The sequence below is a fragment of the Mus caroli genome, unplaced genomic scaffold (assembly GCF_978045245.1).
Source record: "Mus caroli unplaced genomic scaffold, Mus_caroli_1 scaffold_4, whole genome shotgun sequence".
Classification (NCBI taxonomy): domain Eukaryota; kingdom Metazoa; phylum Chordata; class Mammalia; order Rodentia; family Muridae; genus Mus; species Mus caroli.
Genome location: NW_028227259.1, coordinates 115,502,087 through 115,519,464, shown reverse-complemented (window position 1 = coordinate 115,519,464; position 17,378 = coordinate 115,502,087). Strand labels below are relative to the sequence as shown.

General features: G+C 50.3%; 1 protein-coding gene across 1 annotated transcript in view; it reads right to left on the bottom strand.

The window, feature by feature from the left end:
* Positions 1-12,310: 12,310 nt before the first annotated feature.
* The window catches only part of Pitpnb (phosphatidylinositol transfer protein beta), a 52,639-nt gene continuing 47,571 nt past the window's right edge, over positions 12,311-17,378 (bottom strand). The window contains exon 11 of the mRNA XM_021163484.3: positions 12,311-14,069. Within this exon, the coding sequence (XP_021019143.1) occupies positions 14,019-14,069 (51 nt within the window). The 3' untranslated portion in view covers positions 12,311-14,018. The remainder of the gene's footprint in view (positions 14,070-17,378) is intronic.

Here is a 17,378-nt window from a genome sequence, read left to right as displayed (position 1 = left end):
TACCCTTGGGAAGGGAAAGGCAGAATCTACCTGCTGGAATCCACAGGGTCTTCCCTGGGTGCTCACTGGAAGAAAAGCAAGTCCCTCCCCTACCATTCCAGGAGCCTGTCCAGAGGCCCTGCAGTAGGACCAGACTCAGAGCACCTCGGGAATAAAATTTAACAGAATCAGGTCCAGTAGTGTGTACCTAATCTCAGCCACCCTGCAGGCTGAGGTGGGAGAAAGCCAGAACCCAGAATCTGAGTGAGGACCTGTCTTTTTAAGGGGGCTGTTAGGACTGGCCAGGAGGCCACTTGGCTGAGTTTCTACACACGGGAATACACATGGGTTTTGGTAGGAGGGCATCTCCCCATTTACACTAAAGGGGGGAATGGAATGTGAGACTCTAGCGAGTCTGAGCCTGTGGTGCCCCTGTAGGGGAATTCTGGGCCCAGCTTCGAATGACGAACTCAGTGTATGTTACTCCATAGCCGGGTCCCCTCTGTGACCTGTGGTGCGGGGTTCATTTCAGAGAAGAAAGACGGAGCTCAGAGAAGCAATGGGATCCACAATCCAGGAGACTGGGAACAAGGCTCCTGTAGATCTGACTTAAAGTCTTGTGTGTCTGGCAGCTTCTCTGAGCCCGTACCTAGTCCATGACTGTGACACGGTGTGTGTGGTTTGCTTGGCTCCACTGACATCCGGATCCATGGATTGCTTCACCAGAACCGTAGGCTCAACGTACACCAGCCCCTGACATCCAGGCTCTCAGCTATCATGGACAGACAGCACTGAGTCCTGTGGACTGGGGCCACTCCCACCATCCTGCCAGGCTCTCTCATCACTCATTCCTTTGTGTAGATGACAATTTCACCTCTGTACCGAATCATCTGTATCTGTATAACCTGTGCCTGGCAGAGATTTGGCACAGGATCATCATGTCAGGAGGTCCCAAGAAGTGACGGGAAAGCTGTGTTCTCAACACAGCCTCTCTGGCTGTCTGGGATGGTCAGGTTAGGTAGTGCTAGGGACTGCGGGAGATTTGTAAGTTTGGCCCAAGATACCCTAATGGGGAACCAGGGAGCTGGGCCATTTGTCTACCAACATCCATCTCTCTCCATCTGATGTGAGCTCCCGGGGGTGGGAGTGGGAATAGGGTATGTGTTGTTAGGCAGGCAGGGGGTATAAGAGCTGTGTATAGGTGGCCACCAGGGTGGCACAGATGTGGGTGGGGCAGTGATAACTCATTGTTTGTCCACTCATGGATGCCTTCTGCCCACCTGACTTCCTTTCCCACAGCCAGTGGGCCCTTACTATGCTTCAGGTGTGTAAAGCTGGCTTTTCAGAATCTGTGTGACTGTGTCAGAAAGCAGTGCCGGAGTTTCCACCTGCTGGGCATAGGACTCACTCTTGAAACAGCATTTTCCATGGCAGGGGGTTGTTGACTACTTGCTTGCCAATGTTTGTGGGAGATAGGTGACGTGCGTTAGGCCTTGCATAAACGGTTGTCGGTCCTACCTACTGCTTTTCTCTCGCTGTAAGAGCGCACCACGGTCAAGACCTTATTATCTGTAAAACCCATCTTGGCTTTAGAGATACGGACAGAAAGAGTGCTTCTTTGAACAGATAGGCTGTGTTACCATCCCAAGTCAAGACACTATTTTTCCTATATCCACAGCGCTGGGGGATGGACCGGTGACTGACATGTGCCAGGCCAGTGCTTACCACAGAGCCCTGGTCCTAAACCAGGACATTCCTGAGGCCTATGTTATCTTTAGCAGGTCACTCCGGTGTCAAGGCCAGGCGCTTGTGCCATAAATGCCAGGATAAAGGAGAGCGAGCTGCAGAAGGAACTCAGCCAGTGCTGGTCTGGAGCAATCACTACAGGGCCCACACCCACCCAGCACCCTCCTGGGCCTCCACCAAAATGATTCAGCCCCAATTATCCCCTAATTGTCTCAGCCTGTGGACTCACAGCTGGAGCCCTCCTCCCCTGGTCTTCCTGACTGGATCCTACAGGGCTACAGACAGGCGGGCATCCCCTCTGCTATGGAATGCTACCCTCCAGGCTTTTCTAGGCTCTTTCAAACCTCCCTCTGCATACAAACCTGTGGGTTTCGAGCTGTTTGTGGAGTTCCTGCTGCAAAGCACTTCTTTGGGGTCCCCTGGGCGCCTACACTGTCCCTTTTTCCTACCGGGATGACCTGCTTTGGTAGAGACAGCAATGATTCTTTTTTTTTTTTTAAAGATTTATTTATTTATTATATGTAAGTACACTGTAGCTGTCTTCAGACACTCCAGAAGAGAACGTCAGATCTTGTTACAGATGGTTGTGAGCCACCATGTGGTTGCTGGGATTTGAACTCTGGACCTTTGAAAGAGCAGTCGGGTGCTCTTACCCATTGAGCTATCTCACCAGCCCCCCCCCTTTTTTTTTTTTTTAAAGATTGACAGCAATGATTCTTAAGCCTCTTAGAGAACTACCTTACTCAACATCTCCCTCTCATGCAGCGCTGGCAGAGGGATCAGGAAAGACGCAGAGGAGCTGCCCGTGGATGGAAAGGGCCTCAGGAAGGGATGCCAGAATGAGAACAGAAAAAAAAACAGTACACGGAGCTCCACACAAACTAGAGGATGCTCTAGGATCTCAGGGGAGGGGAGAATACGCTAGAATGGAGGTTTTCATCTTCTCTTGGCCAAGGACCTTTAATTTGAAACCCGCTTTCTGAACACGTTGATCCAAACTCTGCAAATACTTAGGTATCTAGGAGACACAAACAACATTGCTCTGGGTAGAAAGAGCTCTGGGTTCCTAGCATTTTGGACTCGAGATGTCCAGACTGAAGATGTTGGCTGAGTGAACACACCGTCACGGAAAGATCTCAAACCAGAAGCACTTCTGGTCCCAGGTACTCCCAGTTCAGGACACTGTCTATGCCGATATGTTTTGACAAGTGCAGAAGTCCTGAGGATCTGACTATATATACATATATATATATATATATATTTTTTTTTTTAAATTTATACGTCTGTCTGTGTAACTATATGTGGGTGCTCTTGAAAGCCATCTGGAGTTTCAGGCAGATATGAGCTGCCTGGTGTGAGAACTGAACACAGGTCCTTTGGAACTTGGGTCCTCTGGAGCCATCTGGTTACCCTGTGCTGTATAGTTTTTAGGATCCATTGGAAGGCAGGCTAAGGCTCACAGGACCCTCACTGTTTTTATCACCAGGGACCATACCTGACCTTATTTCCTCTTGGACATGTGTCTATGGGTGGGTCAGAGTCCTCCTCACTTGCCGTCTCTCTATCCTAGCTTATTCTCTCCCCTGCCACACCCCCACGGTCAGTCTCACGCTTCCGAGCCATCCTCTTTGCACACTCATAGTCCCTGGTGACAGGCACCACTCCCTTGATAAATGGCTCTCAAGAACATGAATGGCGTTGCCTCCTGCAGCTCACCACCACCACCTTCTCGTTTCTGAGCTTCACTCTTGCAGGCAGCTGACTGCTCACTTGCTCTTAAGATGGCGGCGATCACGGCCATGGGGGAAGCTCTGCGCAGGGGCTGGCGCTTCTGGAAGGACACACGAGGCCAGTGGGTGCTGGCTGGGAGGAGATGGTGGTGAGGCACACCTCGGATGGTTCCATCTGGCGTAGCGCTGACTTGGTCCCCTCCAGCAGCCCAGGCTGGGCAGCCTCCTGCTCCAGCTCAGCGCGGTGTGTGCTCCTCCTCATCTCAGAGTGGAAACCGTCGTTTATGTTATGCAGAGTCTGAGAACTTGTCCCTGAATATGCAGCCCGCTGTCTGGAGATTGAATTTCTTCAGTGTGAGAGCCTCACTCTCCAGTACTACCCTGCAGTCCAGACCACAGGGTCTGTCTTCGGGGGAATCCAGATTTGTTGTTCTAGCAAAGAGAAACCAGAGCCCGTGTTGAGTAAGCTCAGAATCAGATCTCAGCCCAGGGAAACACTGCCAGATGCTTAATTGTGCTCCAATTACACAGAACGATCCAGAATGGCTGCTCTGGGCAGACCAACACGGACGGCCATTATTACATTTGGACAGCCCTGGTTGGTTGTATGCAATCTCTGCACTACTGTGCGTCTTCTTGAGAGATGCCAGCCCATCCTAAGACTGAAGACAGTGCCTATTCAACCCACACTTAACAACCACAAAGGCAGGGATCTCCTGGAACTTCAGGTCTGGTGGGAAACGCCTCCCTTTTCTGCTCTGTCCACCCACCCTGTAGTAAGTGCTGAGAAAAAACTATGACAAGTTGCAAGAGGGCCCAAAAGGTGGTTCAGGAGACACGAAGAGGGGCCGTTGGACCTAGTAAGTCAGTGGAGGAGCCTTGAAGGGGTGTGGTGATTATTCCAGGGGACAGGATCAGCCACTGCAGAAGGGACCTGAATGGCAGGTCACAAACTAGCCAGGAGGAGGCAGTGTAGCTGGAATAGAACAAGGCATTATGAGCAGAGGGACCAAGGAATCTGCGCATGACCCTGTTTTGTGGGACAGCATTGAGCACAGGCATGTGACCTGTCTACTTTAGAATCAGGAGGCTCCTCTGAGGGGGAGGGAGGAGCCCTGGTCAGGCAGTGAGAAAGGGCAGGTCCTCAGAGTTTTCTGAGGGTGGAGACCACAGCATCCAACACCGGTGCAAAAGGTGTGTCTGCCCCAGCCAGGGAGCTGGATGGAGCCAGCGTCCAACTTGGCTGCACCCTTACCTCCCTCCACCACAGCCTGCGCCTGGGGCTTTAGTTAGCCCACCTGAACAAACACGCGCTGCCTGCCACTGAAGCCAATGGGCTCCAGCCAGAGGCTTTGGTCCTGCTGGATGGACCCTGGGCTCTTTTTGGCAGCTCCTGATTGGCTGCCGTTCTCTTGCCAACAATGCATTTCAGGGGCACACTTAAAAGTCTTTCCATCTGCACGGTACAGGCAGCCCTGAGCGACTGGAGATGGCATGCGGCTTCGTGTGTGATGGGTGGAGGGGCTGGCCTCTTGCTTTTTTGCCCACCAGCCTCAGTTGCTGAGGAGCCTCTGAGATCTGCCTGCCTTATTGCACTATGTGTTCCATCTGGAAACTTTCAGGGTCTTGTTTTATTTTTTTTTTTTATTTTTTTTTTTTAAACACACACACACACTCCACTTCTTTTGGTTATTTGAGAAAGGGCCTCCCTATGTTGATCTGGCTGGCCTGGAACTCACTACATAACTAAAGCCGGCCTCGGAGATCTGCCTGCTTCTACCCCGGGTTCAGGGATTAAAGGTGTGCGTCAATACACTTGGTTCTTACTAGCTCCTTTTAAGTCTAATTCCCATGTGTAGAATCTCCTTGATCTAATTTCTCATCAAGTCTTCCCTCTAAACCCAAAGGCACACGAGATGTCAGGCCATGGAGTCACTTGAGCCTCACTACTGTGGTTGTCAAATTCATGGGCCCTGCCAGAGTCACCACAGAACACACCACAATGTAGGACTTTCAGAGTGAGCCCCAGAGGTTCTCTCTGCAGATCTAGAGTAGACAGGGCTGTAGGGTAGGCAACTGTCTCATTTTGCCCAGCTCTGAATGGTACACAGGAGACAGGGGCTGGGTAAACTGGGTTGCTGAACCCATCTGGTACAGGGAGCCCTGCAGAGTCAGTACTCCCAGGTGGTGAGATGCAGGGCTTCAGGCTTCCCTGCACCGCATGCTGAGACCCAGGAGGAGTCTAGGACAGGACGGAGCATACACACAGAGGCAGTCAATATTCCCCAGAGTGAAAGCAATTCCCCCTACCCTAAGATCTGCCTCTGTATCCTTCAGCATAGCAGGTGAGCATGATCAGTAGCAATTAAAAAGTGTTGATCAGCTCATCTGAGTGGGGACAGCAGACTTGTTGGTATTTCAGGGGCCAAGTTTCCCAGCAGCCCCCAGCTGGGCACAGCTGAGCTTTAGCTTCTGGGAGCTGCAGGGTATTTGGAATAAAGGCTCAACCTTGGAGAAGTATTAATGAAAATGTCACAGGCACTAAAGTCAAAGCAGATGTGAAGCCAGCTACACAGGCAGACCTAGCTGATAAGAAACAGCCCAAGAGAGAATAAAAACCTCTTGAGATTAGGTCAAGGACAGAAGGGGGGAGTAGGCACCCAGGGGTCCCCCCATGGCAACTCAGGGGAGCCTGTCATTCCTGCAGAACAAGCTGACATTTCTGTGCTGCCGTGTTATATATTGACATCCCGACAGGGCAGCGTTTGGAGGCCTCCACATCAGCAAATAAATATTACGTCTCCATCTTCAGCTAAGCAGAGCTGTGCTGCATTCCTATTACTTCATGTGGATTAACCATCTGGAAGTTGAATCAAGCCACAGAGTAAAGAATGGGATCCAATTTTGCATTCACCAAAATAAGCCGTACTAGTCTCAATTTATGGCAGATGGTTATGCAGTCTCAGCGGGCCAAAGAATCTCTCTGCAAAAGAATAAAGTTCATGCCAATTACTGTAATAGGAACCGGTACAACAACTGTGTGGAGCTGACTAAGATCGCAGTGATCGCTGAACAGCTCGTAAACCGTGGGGGGGCCAGGGAGCAATGGGTACCCAGTTAATTCATTAAGATAACGGGAGAGACGAGAAAGCACATGCAGCCATAAAGCAGAAATGTTTCCTCGCAAAATGGGAGAGAGCTGAGAGGCTGTTGTTGGGGTCACTCCAGCCACAGGCAGGGGAAAGGAAATGGTTAATGACAGGAGGCACTCAAGCCAGGAATGGGTTAAATCCTGGGCTGCTCTGTTCCATTCATTCAAAGCAGACCTGGTCTCAGAATCTGGCGTGAGGCCATTGTGGGTGGAGCCTGGGGGTGAGTGGCAAGAATGAACCGGTGGGAACATTGCAGGCTGCTGCCAGAGGGCCCCCCCCCCCCCGCACGCACGCACGCACGGAGGCATGCACGCACGCCTTTGGGAAAGCGTCTTTGGCTGCAGCAAGCTCAATATGCCTGGATGTACTTACCTTACCTGTCCATGGCAGTCTGGGAGAACAGAGCACTGTGAGGAAAGAACACTTTGGGTTCTCCCTGTGAGACTGGCTTCCCCAGCCTCTGCTTGCAGCTCTACAACCTGTGTGCTAGTGGACCTGGGGGGCAGTCAGGTTACAGCACTGCCTGGCTCCTATACAATGGCCCAGTGTTTACATCTGTCTTTAGATGAAAGCTGCTACACTCTTGTAACAGGGTGACCAATGGTCCCTGTTTGTCCATGACTGTCCTGGTTTTAGAGCCAAAGTCTGGCCTCCCAGGAATCCTTTGTCCTGGGTAATGCACGCTGGCTGGTGACTCTAGCTAAGAGCCCAACCAGGGCACGAAATGTTGTTTTCATATGTTTTCTGGTCACAGAGCCATGTCCCATGTTAGTGTTGACGATCCAGACTTTCACTGGCGGGACACCAAGGCTCAGAGGGGTCAAGCTTCATTTGGGGCTTATTGTTCAGTAAGGGGGGTGGGTGGGCAGGCATCAGAGTGCATGTGCAAGACGCCAAAGCTCTTCAGCCAGCATGGCCTCTGGCAGAGTGTGAGCAGACAGCTCCGTGGTTTCAAGCACTCTTGCAGGGCTCACTAGCAGGAGACAGGTAGCAACAGTAAGGCCTCTGAGCAAGCACAGGGTCACCATCTCATCCCAGCACTTCCCCACCTCCCAGCATCCTGAGATGATGGCTGAGCCTTGGGGTAGATAACAATGAGATGTGAGATCTAGGGCAGTGATGTCCCACCATGGACAGCACTAACATGCACAGATACAGACCTCAACCTCATGAGTAGAAAAGCTGTGTCTGTCACTTAATAGGGGCTGAGAGGAAGACTGGAATCCCATTAGATCCCATATTAACAGGATCCTGAATTCATGGCCCACTAGACCGCCAACAGATACTGTCCTCAGCCAGATAGGCAACGCTGGGCAGGAGTGTAGGGGAGGTGGTCTCTGGTGAAGTAGAACAGCCCTGACCACAGGGTTGCTCCACCTGGGGATTTACAGGCCAGGCTCCCCTGCCACCCCAACTGCTGTCAAGCACGCTTAGAAGGAACACACCACAGGCTCCTGGAGACCCCTCATGTCCACAGCACTAACACAAAGCCAGCTGGAGGTTGGGGGGAGACATGGTACCACTGAGGTAGGGGGCCTCAGTAGGGGGACAGAACAGTTGCCACCCCTTCCATATTAGTGAGACCTCCAAGTGTGGAGTCTTAGGGTTTGCCCGCCACCATGAAGAAGCTCAGCTGTGCCTCAGAGGACTTTATGAGGAGACATTATGAAGATGTTGGTTATCAGAGGTGGCGCATGCTGACAATCCAGCATGAAGGTGGATCTTTTGAGTTTGAGGCCAGGCTGGTCTACAGAACAGGGCTACACAGAGAAACCCTTGTCTCAAAATGCACACACACACACACACACACACACACACACACACACACAGGGCTACACAGAGAAACCCTTGTCTCAAAATGCACACACACACACACACACACACACACATGCGCACGTGCGCACGCGCGCACGCTGAGCAGCAAAGCTGTTCTGCCTTTATGCAAGCCACATGCCTGAAGCTCCGCAACTGGAGATTGGAGTCTGGACAAGCAGGTGATCTGTGGGACCCTTGATCAGAAGGCAGCCTGCCTCCATTTTTAGCAGATGTACAGACAGTGACACCTACCTTACAGACATCGTAAAGCTGCAAAACCAGTGTGGGGTCTCCTTGGACGGCCGGCGTTGGAGCTGTTTTTGAAATCAGATGGGGCTGGTGAGATGGCTCAGTGGGTAAGAGCACTGACTGCTCTTCCAGAGGTCCTAGGTTCAAATCCCAGCAACTACATGGTGGCTCACAACCATTCGTAGTGACATATGACACCCTCTTCTGGTGTCTAAAGACAGCTACAATGTACTTACATATACTAAATAAATTCTAAAACAAACAAAGAAATCAGATGATGTCTTAAGAGAAACAACTGTGGGGAGAGATCTAAAAACCTTTTAGTGGTGTCACCCTGCCCACATGGGGCCACACGCCTCACCCTGGGGTGGATGACGCCATACCTCTCTGTGATACCAAGGCTCTCTGCCTGCTCCAGGGGCAGCATGAAGAGTTGTATAAGACTGTGGTACCAAAATCTCAATGAACACCTTGACCGTTTACAGAAAGCTCTCCAGACCCCGATCTGTACAACCACTGTGACCACAGCTGTTCTGGGGCCTTTCACAGATCCTCTCCTGCAAGGACACATGGAACTGGAGGTTAGCTGGCACAAACTGGAGGGGAACCAGGCACAGCACCACCTCTGGGTGGGTTACAAAGTAAGGGAGGTGCTCAGATGACACTATCAGCGTTCAGAGATGCAGGGAGCCATCTTGCCATGGTCCATTCAGTCAAAGCTTCTGTTTTACATAAACATTAATGATCTGCTCCTGTAGGCCACGCCTCCATTCTGCTTCTCCATACCTTCCATGGTCTGAAGTGTAATACTATTTTACTATCAACATACAATAGAAGATCAACACACAGGCAACATGTGAGGTGTTTGACGGCTTCTCAGAAACTAAAGCAAACCCCGCACAAAGCCTGGATCAACAAGTCGGGGGCATCACAGCGCACGGCCGACAATTTAATCAGCATTGTCATTGTCTTCAGTGGCTTCTATGAACTCACTGGTGCGCCACCCTGCAGCTCTGGGTTTGTGCTGGCTGGAAATGAAATGCTTGTAACTCTTTCTCCGAGTACCACAGATAGGACAGCGTGCTAGCACCGTTGGGATAAAACATCTAGTGGTAACTCACTCTGGACCTCACGGAGTCGGGAACGTGGCACCATCATCACAGGGGTTCTATAAAGCTGCTTGTGGCTATCCATACAGGGTCTTACACTTCTGACCCTACAAGGATGGCTTTTTTGGCCACACACTGTTATGAAGGTCATTGACTGTTTCTGGATCAAGAAAAGACAAACAGCTGTCACTGAAAAGCGACACAAAGCCTCAACTACTGCACCCCCTTAAGAAATGAATAAAAACAAAGGCGGTGTTTCGATGTGCCACTGTGGCTGGCTGATACGAAACTCCCTATGTAGCTCAAGCTGAACTGAGATCTTGCCTCTCTCCGGAGTGCTAGGTTTGCCAAGTTGTGCACCACCATGTCTAGGGGAGCTTATCTTGTCATAGAGATTTGTGGTCCCCTTCCTGAGATGAGAGATGGGAACACATTTTGGATCGAAAGACAAAGGACGGCTGGATCTCCCCTGTATCCAAGAATACCTTTTGAGACTTGGGGAACCAGGTAGGGTTCCTGCCTAGAGTGTCTACAGTGATGTGCTGACAGCCTGGAGATTCTGGCGTTGGAGACTGGAGAGGAGTAAGGGTAGATCCAGGCTGGTCAACAGCTGCTGGAGCTGCTGTAGTATGTTCTGAGGACAGAAACCAGATTGCGTCCCTCCTCTGCTAGACCCCAAGACTAAGGTGTCTTGTCACTAGAGGTGGACATCTGCTGTGGGAGAAATGAGGTTCGTGATTGAAACTTCCATGACAGGAGGTGACAGAGGGCACAGCTGTGACCTGCCTCTGAGAAGTGTCCAAGCTAAAACAGGGTGTGAAACGTGAGATTCAAGGGAGCCATCCACTAGTCAGGAGTGATTGGCTAACCAGGACTGGAACTGGCAGAAGTCGCTCCACTAGAAGCAGCTTCCTGAAGGAGTGGAACCTAGCCCAGGCTTTTAAGGAGGTAGCTACCCAGACAGAGCCCAGGCTCTTCTGGGAGAGGACAGGGGTTCTCTGGGTCCCTTTCCTGCTTTTGAAGTGGGGATGCACAAAGACCAAGCCACAGAAAGGTGACAGGTTAGTAAGGTGGTGTCTGTAAAGGTTTCCCTTCCATTCATTTTCTAGGGGTTTCAAGTCAGCCTGCAGTGTGGCGTTATCAGACAGATGGAAGGGGAGGTTAGCAGACAGCCTGGCACCCCAGGAAGGTTCAGGGACATCAACTGTTCCGATATTTCCTGACGTGTCCTCTCCAAGAGGATGTGAAGTCAGCTGCTGCTGCTTGTTTCCACATCAGATCATGTAGCCAGTGTATGGGCAGGTCTGTCCCAGGCATCCCATGGAAAAGATAGGCTGGGATTTGGTCCCCACTGCTCTCCTTCCCCGGACACACAAACCCAAGCTCTAGACCCCTGCACCCCCTGCCTGTCTCTGGTACCGCTGACCTGAGCAAGGTCAGCATGTTCTCCATCCAGAGGTCTGGACCACTCCAGTGTTCTTACAGGAGAGGCTGAGGTGACTAGATACCTCTTACCTCCTGAGACATACCTGCAGGGGTCTGGGGGGAGAGAGTAGGGGGTGGAGAAGTGGACACATTCAACACCAGGTTGAGGGAACTGGAGGTCTGAGCAGCCTTGGTCACACGGGAAGGCAGTGTGGAATGTGTGTAGAACAATGAAACAGAAGGCTCGGTGAAGATGGCTGCCATCTGTCAGAAGGGTGCAGACTCTCACCCACCTGGTGGCTTTAGAGTTGGGCCTGTACCCTCTGTGGCAGAGCAGAACTCTGAGGGGTCTCAGAGCTTCTGGGGCCTGCATACAATCTTGATTTCTTATTTGCAAAGTGAGTATCTGACATCTGCTCTCCAACACTACTCCTGAAGAGATAGCACAGTAACTGGTGTTCTACCATTCCTATGTCTGTCTCTCATGCTGCACTGAACATCTGCCTTTTCATGCCTCAGAACTTCTGTTGAGAGCCAGGTGACTGGTCACACTCAGGTTGACAGATGCAAGAGAGACACAGGTCATCATGCGCACTAACGCCGCATGCTGGCACCAAGAGGAGAAGCGCAAACACCATGGAAACATGGTGCACATTAAGGCTGAACAGGCTTTCCCCAGTGCTTAGTGCTGCAATCGTACAGGGCACAGGAGGACAACACAGTTCTGAAGGACAAAACATCCCAGAGCCACACTCTTGGGATAGTTAGGTATGACGGCAAAACCCGACAGAACACTTAAGAACACCGAGTTCTCTGTATCTCTTCCTTTAAGAATAATCTTTTGCCAACTCTGAGGCTAACAGGACCTCCACCCGAGTTCATTCAACTCCAGTAAGGGCAGGAAACCACCTCAGAATCCACAGGTGACAGCCTGACTGGCACAAGCCCACATCCAAGGACAGACACCCCTCAGGAGAAGCAGGACAGCAGAACCTGTTTGTCTTTTCAGAGCGGGGCTGTGAAAACCAGAACTCTCAAAGGTCAGCAGTGGTCTGTGCTATCCCAAGCACGTGGCACCTGGCAAACAACCACAGGAGCACACAGGTGGAATTCTGAGATCAAATTTATTTTGTTTCAGTTTCAGTTACTTTGTTTACTGTAATTTACACAGGAGACTGAAGAGTAAACCAGGTGCTTTACATTCACCACACGTCCCTCAGTCTCCACAGCTGTTAGAACAACACAGGAGTCCATCCCGGGCTCTCATTCCCTTGTGTGCCCAAGCTCCTAAGGAAACTATGGATGTCTTTGAGTTGGTTTCACTGGGGAAGGTTGGGCTCTCCAGTGCCAGGGTTAAAACCCAGGGTTTGCTGCTAGGGGTGCGATGCAGTGGGAATCTCTGCCATTGCTCCCATGAGACACAGGGCAGGGCGGAGGGGACATGAAGGCCAAGTCTGCCAACAAAGGGGTCACTCCTGTGCTCTGATGGCAGGGTGCTGTGTTCTGGGGTGGAGGTTAAAAAGGCAGTGTGTAACCTAAAGGATTCAACAGTGTGATTCTGGTCAGGGTCTCAGGGCTAACAAGAGGAAACAGCATCAGACAGAAAGGTCATAAGAAAAGAAAAGCCTACCCAGCTACTGCTCCTTTCTCATAAAAGAAAAAAACAGAGGCAGAGGAGGAAGAGGAGGAGGAGGAGGAGGAGCAATGAGGAGGAAGCAGAGTTAGCAGCAACGCTCAGGTCTAGCTGGGCCTCAGGACGGCGACAGACCTGGGCCACACTCAAGCTGTTCCTAGCTCTTCATTTCCTCCTGGCTTGGACCACAACAGAAAAAGAGCTGGATGTGATCACTCTCCCACCCTGTGAGCTGAGAGCAATACAGACTATCCACAAAGTCTCCAGGCTGTAATTCCAGAAAAGCCATTTCAGAAACAAAACTCCACAGAAGTACTCCACACAGCCTGCAATACCACTCAGGTTAATTGCTTGATCGCCGTTTGCTTAGCCAGAGTCTGAATATTGTCTAGTGTTTATTATAAATCACAAACCGTCATCACTGTTTTTTGCTAAATTTGATGTAGAAAAATACTTGAAATTCAAAATACAAAAATCCAATAAAAAGTGGCAATTTTTAAAAAAGGATTTCCCCAACCCTTGGGCAAACCAATAAAGAGCTTTGACTCCTTACTTGACAGATAATGTTGGATTTGGCTGGAAGATAGTGGCCACCCAGAAATAAATAGTTATAAATACATCCAGAGTTTACATTCCAGAGTCACTGGAGTATCTAAAAATTTGAAGAAATCTTTCTGTAGGAGTTGTTGCTGATGGAATGAGACTAAGTGTGTGTATGTGGTGAATTGAAAAAACAGAAACATAACCATAGGCTGTACACACTGGTCCACACCTGGCATTCACGAAGCACGCCAGCCAGCACCACGGGGCACCACAGGGCAGTCCGTTTGTCCATCAAGGGCATCATGTTGATGATTATTAATATCTGTTCCAGGTATATATATTGAAAATATTTTCTTTAGTATTTTTGTTGAAGGCAGGTGCAGTACTTTGGAGAAAACGCCCTGATCCCTTCGATCTTTACATGTACATACATATATATATACACTCGTGTGTGTATCTAGACCTGTAGCCATATGTGCTTTACATACAGCTACAGACATGCACACACATATTCACACACGCATAAGTGTGTGAGAATGTGTGTGTGTGTGTGTGTCCGTCACCCGCGTGTGTGCACACATGTGCTCGAACTGTCAGACACACACTGGAAACATCCAACACTGAGACGCTGGTGGCTTCAGTCATCACAGGCCGCACTGGTCCCCCTCACTTGGCCTTGACTCCGTAGCTGTAAGAAAGTAAAGAAATACACAGCAAGTTAAGCCACAGGCTCTCCTGAGAGACTCCACACGGAAAAACTTTGGTAGAAAATATTCCCCACATACTGCACCCTAAAATTTTGTTCTGTTTAAAAAGATTCAGGCCACGCTAAAGGCAAAACATTTTGTTTCATCACAGGAAAAAAGTAAACTGGCAGCACGAACAAATCACAGAAAGTTAATACTCAAATCAAAGTGACAAACAACTAAAAAAAAAATGTTTTAAACGAACATGAAATATAGAGAACTCTGGGGAAATATCAGAAGTATTACTCAATTCTGGTTCAACAAAGCAGCCCCCTCTCACGACAGAGCACCTCTCGCCCGGGAAGGCAGCGCAGGCAGGGAAGGGAGAGCTCCACCAGGGAGCAGCCAGGAGCCTCCGCCAGGTGGCCCACGGCCCCTGCTGTCTCATGGACACCTGCAGAGTACACAGGCGCCCGCTGCTCTGTACAGAGTAAAGCTAACTGCAAAGCAACCTGTGCCACATGGGACACTTTACACCTCCAGTGAGCTACTGAGGTGGGCCTCATGGTGTGGCAGGAGGAATCCTAGATTTTTCTGGGAATGACAAAAGGCTCTATTGAGAACCAGGTCCTCTGACTGGCTGGTTATCAAAAGGCCAACCAGCTTCCGGGCCAGTGCCACTAAGTAAGCAGTCACACCGACAGCAGATGGATACTGTTACGCTCAACCTGGTCCACAGAATGACCCAGTGAGACACACCATAGGCTGACGGTTTCTACGATGGACATCTATTCAATTCTAAATGGAGAATCCCGTCAACTGGCAAGAACCTGTGTGCTCAAACTACCCATCACCAAAAGGCACAGGCTTTTGGACACTCTTTTCCCCGGGTCTTCACTTACACAGTCTGATAATGTCTCTGACCTACAGGGGCCTCATCTAGGCATCAGCAGCCGACGTGCCTCGGACGGAACCCTTCTTACGCATCTAAATGTAAAATAAAATCATGAGCTGCTAAAATGACTCTAGGTAGGGTTAATAAGCAAGTGGAGAGAAAGGGACTAGCAACAATTATAGAGACAGCCTGCTTCTCATGTATCCCCAGAAGGGAGGGAGTTCTGAGACCTTCAAATGATCCAGGCTCCAACAAACTTATGGGGGAATCCCTTTAACAGCCTGGAAAGTAAACTGCATCCGCATCTAAACAAAGGCACCCGTTACAGCAGCAAATGGCCAGGGACACAATTGCAAGGGAAGTGTCAATATACTTTGAGAAAATGCTTTGGAGGCGGGGCTCTGGACGAGACAGGAGTCTGTGAAGGTGCTGCCACTGTGGCTCTGTTTAAGAGCAGCTTCTCGATGCCTTCAGGTTTACTAGGAGTAAGGATCAGAGAAGAGACACAGAGAAACAGAACACAGAAGAGAACCAACAAAGAGCAGGCATTTCTAACAGCTATAGACAAAATCCCCCCCCAAAGCAAACAAACAAACAACCCTCAAAGGAGAACACCAGAAACAGACAGAAAACAAACAATACTGTATTTCTAAAACAACCCCTACTGCAGGAATAAAACACTCCTGTGACATCACAAGGAACTATGTAAGGACGGTTAGCCCAGAATGTTGAGATCTATGTAAAATCATTCTGAAGTATTTACAGATGAAAAGCCGCCTGCACCCCGAGCCCAGGGCAGAATGCAAGCAGGTTCACAGGGGATTTCGTTCAGCCTGAGTCCTGAGCGTCTTCAGCTCTACCCCAGATGGCTGGCTGAATGACTGGCAGAGCTGCTGCTGGGCTCCTGCTCTACTGCCAGAGATGAGAGCAAGTCAACATCTCCAGGCCAGGGCCTCTCTAGGTGTGCTCAGGTACCAGCAGCCTGAGAACTTCCAAAGAACCAAGAGTGGGAGCAGCAGCCCCCAGCCATGTTCTGTCCCAGGGTCAGGGGTCAGGGGTCAGAGCTCATCGTCTCGTCACCAGTGATCAGTCTTCCTCAAGGGAGAGTTCAGCATAAACTCACACCAGGGCCAAGGCTAGCTCACCCCCGAGGGCTGGTTTTCTGTAACCCCTAGGCTCTGGGAAACACAGGCTGGAAGCAGCTTCAGCCTGAGCAGCTGCTCCAGAGCTGACAGCACAACAGAAACTGGAACCTGGAGGAAACTAGGAGGGAGTACACAGCAGGCAGAGGCAAAGGGTCCGTGTCGGGAGGGCTGGCGTCTGGGCGGCTCCTCAGGAGCACTAACAATTAAGAAGTGTGCATGAGGCAGTGGGAGGTGTGGACCAGAAGACTGCAGGGTGAGGCCTATGCTTGCCTGTGTGATTACCCATGGCCAACCTTAGAACACAGAGGGAGGGAGACTGCTATCATTCCACCATCCTACCAGACCCAGAGTCCCAGCCTCAGTAAGAAAAAAACCAAAACCCCTACAACGTCTCTTTGAGAAAGTACCTTCCAAATTCAATCAAGCAAAAATAATCTGGAGCAAAATCCATTCATAAGTTGAAGTCTGCCTATAGTTTACTTCAAATAGAAGGTAGGCTAAAGCATTGTATTGCCATATAAAGAATATACGCTATACTCCTTTCTGAAGATTTGTGTAGGGCTAATTAAAAGCAGGCCTGCTCCAATCACCCAAAGTAACCAACTGCAGACACAAATCCTTCACTGTGCTATGGCAGAGACACCATCCCATTTGCACTAGAGTCCAACTTCCTGCCACTCCCAGTAACCACATGGGGCTTGAGTCTCACGGGCTAGCCATCAGATACCACACCTGCAGGGCTGGCAGAGCCAGGCCTGTTGGAAGGACTCGAGATGACTGCTTGGAAGCCCTGAGGGTCCTGGACATGCCTTGGATTCACTTCCCACTCTGGGAAGGAACTGCCAATTGCAGGCAAACACGGCCCAGGGAAAAATCAAAACCAAATCCTTGCTTAACCATGAAACTACACCCTGATCCCCTGCCAAGGACCGCTGGAATGTTCCTAGAGCTTACCAAGGCAGAAGAGCTCACGGTTAGGTGGGCGGGGAGATGGCACTGCTGGAACCAAGAGGACGCACCAGCTTAGCTTAGCTTGCCTTGCCTTGCCTATGGAGGGAGGGAGGGAGCTGAGCTGACTGCTGACCATGCTGAGCCACAGGCATCTCCATCTAAAAGGACTGAGACAGAGACTGTCACAGATACTGACGCCCGAGATCTGTCTTACAGGGACACATTCTGGGGTAAGAAGGTTCCAGTCTACATTGGGGGGGTGGGGGGGTGTTAAGTGTCTGAAAAACTCCATTTTGGTAAAAAAAAAAAAAAAAAACCAT